The 16,147-nt window shown below is 48.4% G+C and overlaps 1 protein-coding gene across 1 annotated transcript in view; it reads right to left on the reverse strand.

Moving 5' to 3' along the window:
* Positions 1–16,147, reverse strand: part of VPS13A (vacuolar protein sorting 13 homolog A) — a 747,194-nt gene that overhangs the window by 443,966 nt on the left and 287,081 nt on the right. The window contains exon 17 of the mRNA XM_063913834.1: positions 15,139–15,281. Coding sequence (XP_063769904.1) covers positions 15,139–15,281 — 143 coding nt within the window. The remainder of the gene's footprint in view (positions 1–15,138; positions 15,282–16,147) is intronic.

Genomic DNA, 16,147 nt, shown 5'->3' on the forward strand with positions numbered 1-16,147 from the left:
TGCGACCCTCCAGAAGATGAGCACTCTGCAGCCACCACAGAAGAGACACCCTGGTTCTTGCAGACAGGGTTATCAAGCGATGCATCTGAAGATGCGATCCGGACCACTTGTCCAACAGGTCCCACTGAAAGATTCTGGCATGGAACCTGCCGAGTGGAATTGCTTCGTAAGAAGCTACCATCTTTCCCAAGACCCGCGTGCAGTGATGCACCGATACCTGTTTTGGTTTCAGGAGGTCTCTGACTAGAGAAGACAACTCCCTGGCTTTCTCCTCCGGGAGAAACACTTTTTTCTGGACTGTGTCCAGAATCATCCCCAGGAACAGTAGACGTGTCGTCGGGACCAGCTGTGACTTTTGGATATTCAGAATCCAGCCGTGCTGGTTCAGCACTTCCTGAGATAGTGCTACTCCCACCAACAACTGTTCTTTGGACCGTGCCTTTATTAGGAGATCGTCCAAGTACGGGATAATTAAAACTCCCTTTCTTCGAAGGCGTATCATCATTTCCGCCATAACCTTGGTAAATACCCTTGGTGCCGTGGAGAGTCCAAACGGCAGCGTCTGGAATTGGTAATGGCAATCCTGTACCACAAATCTGAGGTACTCCTGGTGAGGATGGTAAATGGGGACATGCAGGTAAGCATCCTTGATGTCCAGGGAAACCATGTAATCCCCCTCGTCCAGGCTTGCAATAACCGCCCTGAGCGATTCCATCTTGAACTTGAATTTTTTTATGTACATGTTCAAGGATTTCAAATTTAAAATGGGTCTCACCGAACCGTCCGGCTTCGGTACCACAAATAGTGTGGAATAGTAACCCCGGCCTTGTTGAAGTAGGGGTACCTTTATTATCACCTGCTGGGAATACAGCTTGTGAATTGCCGCTAGCACCGCCTCCCTGTCTGAGGGAGCAATCGGCAAGGCAGATTTTAGGAACCGGTGGGGTGGAGCCGCCTCGAATTCCAGCATGTATCCCTGAGATACTACTTGAAGGATCCAGGGATCCACCTGTGAGCGAGCCCACTGATCGCTGAAATTTCTGAGGCGGGCCCCCACCGTACCTGGCCCCACCGTCATGCGGCGGACTTGGAAGAGGAAGCGGGGGAGGACTTTTGTTCCTGGGAACCTGCTGTCTGTTGCAGCCTTTTTCCCCTACCTCTGCCTCTAGACAGAAAAGACCCTCCTTTTCCACGCTTGCTTTTCTGGGTCCGAAAAGGACTGAACCTGATAAAACGGCGCCTTCTTAGGCTGTGAGGGAACATGGGGTAAAAATGCTGACTTCCCAGACGTTGCTGTGGAAACTAGGTCGGAGAGACCATCCCCAAATAATTCCTCCCCTTTATAAGGCAAAACTTCCATGTGCCTCTTGGAATCTGCATCTCCCGTCCACTGACGAGTCCATAAGCATCTCCTAGCAGAGATAGACAATGCACTTACTTTAGATGCCAGCCGGCAAATTTCCCTCTGTGCATCTCTCATATATAAGACTGAATCTTTTATATGGTCAATCGTTAGCAGGATAGTGTCTCTGTCTAGTGTGTCAATATTTTCTGACAGTTTTTCTGACCATGCAGCGGCAGCACTGCACATCCAAGCTGACGCAATAGCTGGTCTAAGTATAATGCCTGAGTGTGTGTATACAGACTTCAGGATTGCCTCCTGCTTTCTATCAGCAGGCTCCTTAAGGGCGGCCGTATCCTGAGAGGGTAGTGCCACCTTTTTTGACAAACGTGTGAGCGCTTTATCCACCCTAGGTGGTGTTTCCCAACGTGACCTATCCTCTGGCGGGAAAGGGAACGCCATTAGTACCTTCTTAGGAATTACAAATTTTTTATCAGGGAAAAGCCACGCTTCTTCACACACTTCATTTAGTTCATCTGATGGGGGAAAAACTACGGGTAGTTTTTTCTCCCCAAACATAATACCCTTTTTTGTGGTACCTGGATGTAAATCAGAAATGTTTAACACCTCTTTCATTGCCTCAATCATGCAGTGAATGGCCCCGACAGGCATTAGGTTTGACTCATCGTCGTCGACACTGTTATCAGTATCCGTGTCGACATCCGGGTCTGCAAACTGAGGTAGCGGGCGTTTTAGAGCCCCTGACGACCCCTGAGGTACCTGGACAGGCACGAGCTGAGATCCCGGCTGTCCCACATTTGGCATATCGTCAAATTTCTTATGTAAAGAATCTATACGTGCACTCATTTCTTTCCATAAGTTCATCCACTCGGGTGTCTGCCCCGCAGGGGGTAACGTCCCTTCAAAATGCATCTGCTCCGCCTCCACCTCATTATCCTCATCAAACATGTCGACACAGCCGTACCGACACACCCCACACACACAGGGAATGCTCAACAGAGGACAGGACCCACAAAAAGCCCTTTGGGGGGACAGAGTGAGAGTATGCCAGCACACACCAGAGCGCTATATATATACAGGGACTAACTGAGTTATGTCCCTAATAGCTGCTTTTCATATAATATATGTATATATACTGCCAAATTTAATGCCCCCCCTCTCTTTTCCCTCTTACTGTTACTGTATATTGCAGGGAAGAGCCAGGGAGCTTCCTTCCAGCCGAGCTGTGAGGGAAAAATGGCGCCAGTGTGCTGAGGAGATAGGCTCCGCCCCTTTTTCGCGGCCTATTCTCCCGCTTTTTATGGAATTCTGGCAGGGGTATTTACCTCATATATAGCCTCTGGGGTTATATATTGAGGTATTTTAGCCAGCCAAGGTGTTATTATTGCTGCCTCAGGGCGCCCCCCCAGCGCCCTGCACCCTCAGTGACCGGAGTGTGAAGTGTGAGAGGAGCAATGGCGCACAGCTGCAGTGCTGTGCGCTACCTTGGTGAAGACAGAGTCTTCATGCCGCCGATTTTCCGGACCATCTTCTTGCTTCTGGCTCTGTAAGGGGGACGGCGGCGCGGCTCCGGGACCGAACACCAAGGACTGGGCCTGCGGTCGATCCCTCTGGAGCTAATGGTGTCCAGTAGCCTAAGAAGCCCAATCCGGCTGCAAGCAGGCGAGTTCGCTTCTTCTCCCCTTAGTCCCTCGCTGCAGTGAGCCTGTTGCCAGCAGGTCTCACTGAAAATAAAAAACCTAAGTCTATTCTTTCTAAGAGCTCAGGAGAGCCCCTAGTGTGCATCCAACCTCGGCCGGGCACGAATTCTAACTGAGGCTTGGAGGAGGGTCATAGTGGGAGGAGCCAGTGCACACCAGGTAGTCTGAAATCTTTCTAGAGTGCCCAGCCTCCTTCGGAGCCCGCTATTCCCCATGGTCCTTACGGAGTTCCCAGCATCCACTAGGACGTCAGAGAAATATATATACACACGCACACACATACACACACATAGACCCCCCTGTTCGGAACAGCAGGGTCCTCAGTGACGTTAATACGTCCTCCTCATACACTAATCATGCACTAAACGCTCCTTTTTTTATTTATTTTTTTAGGATCTCCTCAGGAAACATTATTGTCGACATAGGAAGCCGCATCTCTGTCGGTATTAGGGAGTAGTAAGTGGGCAAAATAACATTTTTGCGACCCCAAGGGGTCCGAGGGAAATATCCTCCACAGATATTTCTACGTCTTGTGACACGATTTATGCAATCTTACTATATATATATATTCACATGCAATTCTTTTGCCCAGTCAGATATTGGTGGTGCCGACAGGGCCACCCACACACGTCTGTGTCCCTAATATACTTTTCTCTTAGGAAAAACATTCATCCCCCGACCTGTTGACACTTGTACCAAGTACTATAAGGAGTCGGCGGTGCCGACAGGGTACCTCCCACAGCCGTTTGCGGGAAGCACTCTGCCACCGACATGCCGACACACTTGTACTAAACACCGACATATAGGGGACAGACTCACAGTAAATTCTGTCAGGGAGACACAGAAAGAGTTTTCCAGCTCATAACCCAGCGCTTAATAGCGCGGTTCTGAACATTATTGAATGCCCCAAACCTGCAGCAGTTTATATTAAACATATATTTCACCACCTTTACTGCGCCCCCCCACCCCCTGATTTTCACCCTGATACTTTCAGCAGTGTGAGGGAGGACCAGCGTTTTTACAGAGAAAATGGTGCTGGCTGTGTGAGCTGTGAGGGCTAAGCCCCGCCCCCTTAATGGCGCGCTTCAGCCCCGCTATTTTTTTTACTATAATGACACTGGCGGGGGTTAGGATTTAGTGCCTAGGCACTTATTATCCACATTGTCAGCCTTAATGAGGATTTTATGCTGCCCAGGGCGCCCCCCCTGCGCCCTGCACCCTGTAGTGCCGCTGTGTGTGTGGGAGCATGGCGCGTAGCGCGATCGCTGTGCGGTATCTCAGAAGTCTTCTTTTCTTCTTCTACTCACCTGTCTTCTGACTTCTGGCTCTGCAAGGGGGGTGACGGCGGGCTCTGGGAGTGAACCCCTAGGTGTACCTAGTGTTCCAAACCCTCAGGAGCTAATGGTGTCATGTAGCCAAGAAGCAGAGCCTTTAAACTCATTAGAAGTAGGTCTGACTTCTCTCCCCTAAGTCCCACGATGCAGGGAGATTGTTGCCAGCAGTCTCCCTGAAAATAAAAAACAAAGTCTTTTCCGAGAAACTCAGTAGAGCTCCTCAGTGTGCATCCAGTCTGCCTGGGCACAGATCTAAACTGGAGTCTGGAGGAGGGGCATAGAGGGAGGAGCCAGTTCACACCCATTCAAAGTCTTAAAGTGCCCATGTCTCCTGAGGATCCCGTCTATACCCCATGGTTCTTGATGTGACCCCAGCATCCTCTAGGACGAATGAGAAAGTAAAGTGAATGACTCCCATAAAGGTTTCTTTCAATGGCAAATTTTCATCACCAAGTGACAAAAAGATGTAAAGCCTTTCACCTTCTAAGGTAACCAGCATCAGGGTACAACGTTGATGGGGATAAAACACGTTAACCATAAAGACTCCATTTTGTATAGGTTTTGTCTTTCTGATTCATAAGCACTATGCTTTCAATTAACAGTTAGAAATATATTTGTAGCCAGCAGTATGTTCATTATATGATAAGAATCAGTAGCTTGATAAAAATGATGACCCGACAGGGAAGAGATTCCCTACATGTATATGTAGCTTGTTAGGCTAAGGAATTCACACCTGCAGATTTATAGTTGCTAGATAGTATTTTTTGGCAAGATTCCCAGATATTGGCAAGACGCCCAGAAAAAGATCTTCAAGAGTTTTGAAGGAATTAGAACAATTATAAACACAAAAACTTCTTAATAATTGTTGTAAGTTTTGTATTTAATAGCTAAAAGATGTATAATGCTATATAATAAATTTCAACCCAATAAGCAGTTATGTGATTCTATGTTTCATAATTTGGTATTGATTAGAATGTTCCTTGCTGTAATCAATGAACATAGCCAGCTAGTATATGTAATTTCCTTAAATGAATTACATACATATTTTGTAAGAAACTTATTGTTAAGAGAAATGTGATTTCTCCAGCTGCAGTTCCAAGGACATTTAGTTAACTCCCAGGCTAAGATAAAACTTTAATTGCGTGATGAGAACATTAAAGGAGTATGTTTTGGAATGTCCAGGTGACAATGGAAAGAAAGCTTTCAAGATTAATGTCCAGATGGTGATAACGAGAAGGTCTTCTCATTAAATTAATGAGCAAAAGGTGATAAGAATATGTTGAAGAATGCTATAATTGGTTCAATTAAAGAATTGTTTTTCTTCGCAGACATTGTATTTGATTGGCTAATACACTGCCATACCTTTACTCCTTTGTTCATTTGTGTATAAATAAACGCTCCTACAGCAACGATGCAGATCAGAAATGACCTGCTGAGCATCTACATATCTCCTGTGTTGTCTCATTATTTCTGGTCTCCAGCCGTCTGCTAAGTACAGAACCACTGACTGATGTTCGAAGGTATTTGATGTTCAGACCAAGAGGTGGTCCTTGAACCCTACCAACGTACCGTACTCAAACAATCAAGTGCAGCGTCACTCCCATAAAGATATATTTCATTCAACTGTAATGTAGTTTCTCTATTTTTAAGAGTATTATATACCTCCAGTTGGGGCATAAGACATAAAAACAGAGAAAACTATCTGAGCAGCAATACACGGCTGTTTGCATGCCATCCAGGAGACAGAAATTCCCTGTTACAATTGGTATAATGGAGAGGTGGGTAAAAGGCTCTTTTAGACCAACATGTTTTGACTTATGCAAAGTCTTTATCAAGGTAAAAGAGACTCTATAGCAAACTTAAATTTAGAACGTTCTGACCTTGTGCTACTTTCGGTCCCGGAAGGTTGGTATCGGACTTCCGCCCACCAGCCAATCGCAAGCAAGAATGAATAGTGGTAATCAGGCAAAGGTGATCGCTAGGGAATGATGGCCTTCGGCCATGCGCTGGCGCAAGCGCAGTTCCGTCCCCATCGCTGCGCTGCGATAAACTGCAGCCTGAGTATGGGGGTGGGGTATGAGGGGAGAGGAGCCCAGTACATCCTTGGAGGCTCACAAGCTTAAGCTGTTCGGTGCCAGCCCTGGTCTCCACCAGCCATACCCCAAGGTATCCCCTATGGAGACCATGGATCTCGAAGAGGAAAAAAAGAAGGTGAACCACAACACAACTGTAAAAAGATTGTAACCTCAGGAAGCAGGGCCGAATTCAACACTTTCAAGGAACGCAGTCCTGGGAAGAGTTGTGGCAGAGGAACAATAATGTACTCCTTGCAAATGATACCCAGAACCTGAGCATCCAAAGATGACTCCACCCACCGGTCCCTGAAATGGAGTAGGCGGCCGCCTATCCATTAGTGACCGGACTAGGTAGGGAAAGACCCAGTCAGGCGCTAGGCTTCTCAGTCCTGGCTCCCGAGCATCTGTTGGGGCCAGACCCAGAGACCCTGCCTGGTAAAAACCTGCTCTTGGCAGACTGTCCTTTATTGGACGCTCCCCTCCTAAAGGAAGGGCAATAAGAGCATAGTACCCAAACCCCCCCCCCCCCCCGCCGCTGCTTTGAGTTAACCACTGTGCTTTTTTCACCTGTAGCCTGGACAATGCTAGTATCCAATTCAGGGCCAAACAGAACGCCTCTACCAAAGGGAAGTGCTTCCCAAATGCAGACCCAATTGTCCCTCCTAGTAGAGATACGTGACGAAACTAAGCTCCATCTTGGACAGCCTTACAAACATAATCCGCTGCACCAGTTGCGCCGATAAATCTAGCAAAGACTCCCTGGTCGAGTCCCCCTGGAGCCCCAGTAAGAGTTTGTCTGCCCAAGTCTCCTTTGCTGAGGCAACTCATGCCAAGGTTAATAAAGGGCGGATAACCACCTCAGAACCCATGAAGATGTACATAAGACTACCCTCAAGTTTCTTATCTAATGGATCCTTAAATGACGCTGAGCCTTGAACAGGAAGAGACATATTTCTGGCCAAGCATGCCACCAGGGCATCTACTTTGGGAGCTCACTCCCACGATGGTCAACTGGAAGTGGATATATAGAGGCAAACCAGTGGAGGACATGAAACTTCTAATCAAGAGTTTTTCAGGCTTCCTCAATTAGATCAGAAGATCTGCAGAGGAAAAAATAGGATTTTAATTACCTACCGGTAAATCCTTTTCTCATAGTCCGTAGAGGATGCTGGGGTCCACATTAGTACCATGGGGTATAGCCGGGTCCACTAGGAGCCATGGGCACTTAAAGAATTTGATAATGTGGGCTGGCTCCTCCCTCTATGCCCCTCCTACAAGACTCAGTCTAGAAACTGTGCCCGAGGAGACGGACATACTTCGAGAGAGAAAAATACACAGATAGTGGTGAGATTCACACCAGCTCACACATAATAAGGCAAACCAAGCTAACGAGCTTGAACAATGCAGTAACAGCTGAACAACAATACTTAACCAAGTAAGAAGTCAGTACTTAACCAAGCAACAAGGCAGTACTGAACCAAAGAAATACTGCAGGATCACGAAGCGCTGGGCGGGCGCCCAGCATCCTCTACGGACTACGAGAAAATAATTTACCGTTAGGTAATTAAAATCCTATTTTCTCTTAAGTCCTAGAGGATGCTGGGGTCCACATTAGTACCATGGGGATGTACCAAAGCTCCCAGTACGGGAGGGAGAGCGCGGGGGCTCTTGCCAAACTGATTGACCAAACTTTATGTCCTCAGAGGCCAAAGTATCGAACTTGTAGAACTTAGCAAACGTGTTCGATCCTGACCAAGTAGCTGCTCTGCAAAGCTGTAAAGCCGAGACACCCCGGCCAGCTGCCCAGGAAGAACCCACCTTACGAGTAGAGTGGGCCTTAACAGATGTAGGACACGGCAATCCTGCCGTAGAATAAGCATGCTGGATAGTGAACCTGATCCAGCGAGATATTGTCTGCTTAGAAGCAGGACACCCAACCTTGTTGGGATCATAAAGGACAAACAGAGCTTCCAACTTTCTGTGACGAGAAGTTCTCTTCACATAAATCTTCAAAGCCCTCACAACATCCAGGGACTTTGAGGTAATTGAGGAGTCAGTAGCCACTGGTACCACAATAGGTTGGTTGATAAGAAAAGCCGACACAACCTTTGGAAGAAATTGCTGACGCGTTCTGAGCTCAGCTTTATCTTCATGGAAAATCAAGTACGGGCTCTTGCATGACAATGCCCCCAATTCAGACACACGTCTAGCAGATGCCAAAGCCATCAGTGTGACTGCCTTCCAAGTAAGAAACTTGATGTTCACCTCCTGTAAAGGCTCAAACTAATCCAAATGCAGGAACTGCAGCACCACATTAAGATCCCAAGGTGCCGTAGGAGGCACGAAGGGTGTTGGATGTGCCTTTCAAGAAAGTCTGAACCTCAGGGAGGGCAGCCAATTGTTTCTGGAAGAAAATGGACAAGGCCGAAATCTGGACCCTTATGGAACCCAAGCGTAGGCCCACATCCACACATGCTTGCAGAAAGAGGAGAAACCGCCCTAGTTTAAACTCCACCTATGGAAATTCCTTGGATTCACACCAAGACACATACTTTTTCCAAATCCGATTGCAATGTTTAGACATTACTCCCTTCCTGGTCTTTACCAAGGTAGGAAAGACCCTTTTCGGAGTGCCCTTCCGAGCCAAGATCTGGCTTACAAGCTCCATGCCGTCAAACGTAGATGGTCCTCGCGAAGAGGAAGAGGCCTCGGATCCTCCAGTAGCAATTCCAGAAGATCCGCGTACCAAGCCCTTCTTGGCCAGTCCGGAGCAATGAGGATCGCCTGAACTCTTATTCTTGTTATGAGTTGTGAATCCTTGGAATGAGTGGAAGTGGAGGGAACACATACACTGACTGGAACACCCACGGAGTTACCAAGGCGTCCACAGCCACTGCTTGTGGGTCACTTGACCTGGAACAGTACCTCCGAAGCTTCTTGTTGAGGCGAGAGGCTACCATGCCAATCTGAGGTACACCCCATTGGCTTGTGACCTCTACGAATACCTCCGGATGTTGGCCTCATACTCCTGAAAGGAGATCGTGTCTGCTGAGGAAGTCCGCTTCCCAGTTGTTCACTCCCGGAATAAAGATTGTTGACAGCGCTACCGCGCAATTTTCTGCCCAGGGGAGGATTCTTGTTACCTCTGACATTGCAGCTCTGCTCTTCCTTCCACCCTGTCGGTTTATGTAGGACACCGCCGTTACATTATCCGACTGAACCTGAATGGCCTGATCTTGAAGAAGATGTGCCATTTGTAGAAGGCCGTTGTACCCGGCCCTGAGCTCCAGAATGTTTATCGAAAGGATGGATTCCAGACTTGACCACTTTCCTTGGAAGTATTCCCCTTGGGTGACCGCTCCCCAACCTCTGAGACTTGCATCCGTGGTTAGAAAGATCCAAGTCCGAATCCCGAACCTGCGACTCTTGAGAAGGTGAGAAGTTCGCAGCCACCAGAGGAATGAAATCCTGGCTTTCAGTGACGGGCGTATTCACTGGTGTATGTGAAGATGAGATCCCGACCATTTGACCAGAAGATCCAGTTGGGAAGACCATGCAAGGAATCTTCCGTACTGTCGAGCCTCGTAGAAGGCAACCATCTTTCCCAGAAGGCGAATGCACTGATGAACCGATAGCCGGGCTGGCTTCAGGACATAACGGACCATTGATTGTATCACCAACACTTTCTCCACCGGTAGAAACGCCCTCTGCTCTTCTGTGCCAAGAATAATCCCCAGGAAGGAGTGCCTCTTTGTCGGCTCCAAATGTGAGATTGGAAACTTCAGGATCCACCCAAGATCCCGGGACAGTTGATTTGAAAGAGAAACACTCTGTAACAACATTTCCCAGGAAGATGTTAAGGTCGTCCAGATATGGAATTATGTCCACACCTGGCTTGTGGAGCAGGAGCAGAATTGCTGTCATGGCCTTGATGAACACCCCCGGTGTTGCATATAGGCCAAGTGCAGTGTTTTGAACTGGAAGTGACATATTTGTAGTGTAACCTTAGATAGGTCTAGAGAGGCGGCCAGATTGGAATGTGAAGGTACGCACCCCTGATATCCCGGGATACCAGGAATTCCCCTATATCCTGACCAGAGATCACCGCTCTCAGACTTCCTCCTGAATTGAACACCCACCAGTAGGGGTCCAATGACCTTATGTTTGAATAGTAACCCATTATGTAAATGAGGTGGAACCGGAATAATGACCTGTTAGAATAGCTTCCAGCAGTATTGTACTTTCAGCCGGAGAAGCTAGTAAACCTGATTTGAAAAATCTGTGAGGCGGGAGTACTAGAAACTCCAGTCTGTACCCCTGGGCAGATTAACGTTTCCCAGGGGACTAGGCAGGATATCGCCTAGATGTTTTACAGAAATCTTTTTAGTCTCTCTCCCACCTACTGGATCCCCAGGCAGGGAGGTCCACCCTCAAAACGAAGGTTTTGAGAATACCGAACACGAAATCCGTTCTTAGGAACCTGGCGGTGCAAGTTTTCTGGAAATTCCCCAACATTCTAAAAAGGAAGTGGAGGAACCCTTGGAAGGGATTGCAGTATAGGTGTAGGATCTAATTTCCTGGTCTATGCAGCTGCGGAAGGAAGATATGGCAACTTACCCGCAGTTGGCTCGGATATTCACGTATCCCGAGTATCCCAACAGGGCCTCACCAGTGAAGGGCTGACTCACCATACCTTTCTTGGATTCTGTATCCGCAGTCCATTGGTGTAGTCCCCTGCGTGTCGAAACTGGCAGAGCAGTGGCCCAGAGTTACGCGGGCCAATCTACTTCTTGGCGTCCAGCCGTGAAGCCTGTAGAATCCTTTATATGACATAGAAACAAGTACATGTCACTCCTACACATAGAATCTAAATCATCAAGTAAAGAGCTTGACCACGTTACAATGGGGGTCATTCCGACCCGATTGCTTGCTGCAGTTTATCGCAGCGCAGCGATCGGGACTGAACTGCGCGTGCGCCAGCGCATGGCCGAAGGCCATCGTTCCCTAGCGATCGCCTTTGCCTGATTGACAGGCAGAGGCAGTCGCTGGGCGGGAGGGGGCGGCATGGTGGTGATTGGCCATCGTTATGGGGGCGCAGTCCGGGCAACGCAGTCGTGGCCGGACCGTGCGGGGAGCTGGCCGCAGCGGCTGCGTGACGTCACACGCAGCCACAGGAGCTGCGCTGGCCGGGAGTTACTCCACAAGTACAAGAGCATCGCCGCTGTGCGATGCTATTGTACTTGTGCGGGAAGGGGGGGGGGGAGGGGGCGGCCTGACATGCGGGGCGGACTAGCCCTTGCTGGGCGTCCCCCAGCATGTCGGGGAAGATGATCGTAGCTGTGCTAAATTTAGCACAGCTACGATCAACTTGGAATGACCCCCAATATCTCCAGAGATCTACGCAATAGTGGGTCTCCGAGTCACACCTGCAGCAGTGTATAGTATTAGAGATCAGTCTCAATCTGCGATCAGCCTTTATGGTGGTTGTACCAGGTACAGGTAACCCAACCTTTGATAATTTAGACACTCTTTAGGGATGTGGATAATAATTCAGGGTGTACTCAGGTTTTCCCAAAGAAGGAGTTTAACGCCCTAAACGGTGGGAAGGCATTTATTACATATATAATATATATATATAATATTCCTCATCCCTAATAGCCTCAAACATATGTTGCCCCCCTCATATGTCATGCATTATATGGGCAAGTGTACGCTTGTTAGGGTACGTAAATGGGGCGAGAGGCACAGCTGTGGGATTTTAATCCCCAGACTACTCCAAAACTGCGGCTTCTTCCCAGTATGGGATATATTTAAAAAAATATAAATCATAGTACTCCATATGGAGGCAACCCCAGGGGAACTGCCACCGAAGCCTGAGAATCTGTACAGTTTTGAGCATGGTATACTGTAGACTCCTAAGGACAAGATATACATTCTGCAGTACAGGACAAAGTCCCCTAAATATGGTAAATTGGTTTACACACACACACAGGAAAATGTCAGCACAGTTTACCCCCAGAATACCTTCAGAGAGTCACAGAGTATAAGGAGCCAGCCACACAGCACCCCAGTAGGCAGTTAATATGACAAAACGGCCGGCGCTGCCTGAGTAACCTTAATAGGATAAACAGTTCATAAATTTACACTCCCCCCGTCTATAACCCTGGAACCTCAGAGGGTAGCTGGAGTTATGTAGAGAGTAGCGCTCCATGTCAGCGTTCTGATGCTTCTGCAGGGAGAAAATGGCGCTGATGAATGCTGGATCCGCTCTGAGGAGAAGTCCCGCCCCATGTAATGGCGCGTCTTCCTGCACTTAGAGATTATACTGGCCTGAGGTCATTTCTGCAGCAAACAGTGGGTTAGACCTTGTAAGCTATACATGACCAGTGTAGGGTATTGCGCAGGCCCAGGGCGCCCCTCACAGCGCCGCACTACAAGTACCGCTGAGCCCTCTGAAGCGCAGCCTGTCAGAGCTGCACTACTACCCTTGTGCCGCCATTTCCCGCCAGGGACCCACTTACCGGGGCACCAGCGTCATACTTACCACTCCATCTTCTGGCTCTGTTAGGGGGTGGCAGCCGTGTTGCGGGAGTGAGTGGTCGCCTCGTGGGCTTGCGATCAGCACCCTCAGGAGCTCATTGTCCTGTCAGCGGAGATAGAGAACCCTTAACCTCTAGGGTTGGTTCCTACTGCCCCCCTAAGTCCCACAAAGCAGGGAGGCTGTTGCCAGCAGACTCCCTGTACCTAACTCTTTTAAAAAAAATAAGAAAACTAGAAAAACTCCTAGCAGCTCCCCTAGCTGTGACCGGCTCCACTGGGTACATTTTCATTACCTACCGGTAAATCCTTTTCTCGTAGTGCCTTATTATGTGTGAGCTGGTGTGAATCTCACCACTATCTGTGTATTTTCTTCTCTCGAAGTATGTCTGTCTCCTCGGGCACAGTTTCTAGACTGAGTCTGGTAGGAGGGGCATAGAGGGAGGAGCCAGCCCACACTATTAAACTCTTAAAAGTGCCCATGGCTCCCAAGGGACCAGTCTATACCTCATGGTACTAAATGGAACCCAAGCATCCTCTAGGACGTAAGAGAAATGGGGGCGTGGCATAGCTGTCACATAGCCACACCCCATATTTATGCGCACACCTTTCAGTTTGACGTTTGTAGGAGTATGAAATTGTGTCATAACCCTATTTTTAGTCATGTTGTACAGTGCCATATACAAATAAAGCCCCTGTACAGTGCCACATACATATAAAAACACCAAAAAATGGGTGCCTCCACAGTGCCAGATACATATATGCCCCCACATTGCCAGATACATATATGTTCCCATAGTGCCAGATACATATATTCCTCCACAGTGCCGGATACATATATTCCTCCACAGTGCCAGATACATATATGCCCCCACAGTGCCAGATACATATATGTCCCCATAGTGCCAGATATGTCCCCACTGCCAGATACAAATCTCCCCAGTGCCAGATATGCCCCCACTGCCAGACACACATCTCCCCAGTGCCAGATATGCCCCCAGTGCCAGATACACATGTCCCCCCAGTGCCAGATATGCCCAGTGCCAAATAAGCCCCCACTGTCAGCTACACATCTCCCCAGTGCCAGATATGCCCCCACTGCCAGCTACACGTCTCCCCAGTGCCAGATATGCCCCCAGTGCCAGAAACATATGTTCCCCCAGTGCCAGATATGCCCCCGGTGTAATATACACGTCACCACACTGCACCCCCCCCCCCCCCCCCAAGTGCTGCTCTGCTCAGTCTGCTGCTTGTGAGGGGAGGAGAGCGCAGCGCGCACCTCTCCTGCCCCTCAGTCTCCACTCTCCGGCGGCGTTGATTCTCACTAATTAGGCGCCAGGTCCGTGAGCCAATCAAGAGTTCGCGGACCGGCAGCTAAGACTCCTGATTGGCTGCCGGTCCACAAGCTCTTATTGGCTCACGGGCCGGCGTCGGGCACTGCAGACTAGGGCCGCGGGAGCTTACGAGACGCATGCGGAGATAGAAAGAGCCGCATGCGGCTCGAGAGCCGTGGGTTGGCCACCGCTGGTGTAGTGAAAGGTGGTGGCCAGCCCGTGACCCTTGGCAGTAGCGTGGCTCGGGGGGCACATAGCCAGCCTGCCTCTGACCAGATACCAATCGAATAGAGCACCTTTGCAGTGTGTGAATGTGCAGCTGTCACATCTGCAGAAAGGGAGAGATGCTATAATTTCTCTAAGGCAAAAGTTCTCAAAGCAAGTCCTCTTGGCACCCCAACGGTCCAAGTTTAAAGTTTGTCCATGCTTGGACACTGGTGACCTAATTAGCACTTCAGTAAATTTGATTTAATCATCTGTGTGGAGCCATGGATATTCCTAAAACCTGGACCGTTGGGGTCCCTTGAGGACCGCGTTTGAAACCTCTGCTCCAAGCACCTTGCTGAATCCAAACCATGAAGTATTCAAGCTTTCTGGAGGCAAATGTTGTTCCTATCCAGTACTAGAAAGTTGCACCTGATGAAGTGACTGCTGAGTGCATTACAATGACCATCTCTTGAATCTTGTACAATTGACAATTATCATTACAGTAATTATTACTACAATTATCATTACAAGACAGTAAGAAGGTAAAATTGTTGTCAGGCAGATAAATGAACACATTTCTCAGCTCACCTAATTGCTTGTGCTCCAGGTCGCTGTTTTAACACTGTGCTCAAATCAGTTATAGCCAGATTAATTAATTTAGGTCTTCCTTTGTCTTCTTGTAACTGAATGGACATACTTAGCAATTTCACACACAATATCATTGCTTCATACTATGGAGACAAACCAATAAATGTCATAAATTGAAGATGTAATAAACACAGAATTATATATTAAATCAGTATGATGTAAGCACCTTACAAAAGAATGCAGTTAAGTTCCCGACAGTCGGGATCCCGGCGGTCGAAATACTGACACCGGAATCCCAACAGTCAAAGTGCTGGTGGTCAAAATCCCGACCGCCGTCCAGTATTCCCACTAGGGTGGTGGTCCACACCACCACCTGATGGGGAATATAATAGTGGAAGCGGGGCGAGCGCAGTGAGCTTGCAAGGTGAGACACTGCACTTGATGTCGGGAGTTTGACTGTCGAGATTCTGGTGTCAGTATTTCAACCGCCAGGATACCAACTGTCGGGAAATCCTACTGAATACAGAGGATGCAGATAAAAATAAGATTTTACTTACCGATAAATCTATTTCTCGTAGTCCGTAGTGGATGCTGGGACTCCGTCAGGACCATGGGGAATAGCGGCTCCGCAGGAGACAGGGCACAAAATTTAAAAGTTTGACCACTAGGTGGTGTGTACTGGCTCCTCCCCCTATGACCCTCCTCCAAGCCTCAGTTAGGATACTGTGCCCGGACGAGCGTACACAATAAGGAAGGATTTTGAATCCCGGGTAAGACTCATACCAGCCACACCAATCACACCGTACAACTTGTGATCTGAACCCAGTTAACAGTATGACAAACGTAGGAGCCTCTGAACAGACGGCTCACAACAATAACAACCCGATTTTTTTGTAACAATAACTATGTACAAGTATTGCAGACAATCCGCACTTGGGATGGGCGCCCAGCATCCACTACGGACTACGAGAAATAGATTTATCGGTAAGTAAAATCTTATTTTCTCTGA

This window comes from Pseudophryne corroboree, chromosome 1 (genome assembly GCF_028390025.1).
Source record: "Pseudophryne corroboree isolate aPseCor3 chromosome 1, aPseCor3.hap2, whole genome shotgun sequence".
NCBI lineage: Eukaryota > Metazoa > Chordata > Amphibia > Anura > Myobatrachidae > Pseudophryne > Pseudophryne corroboree.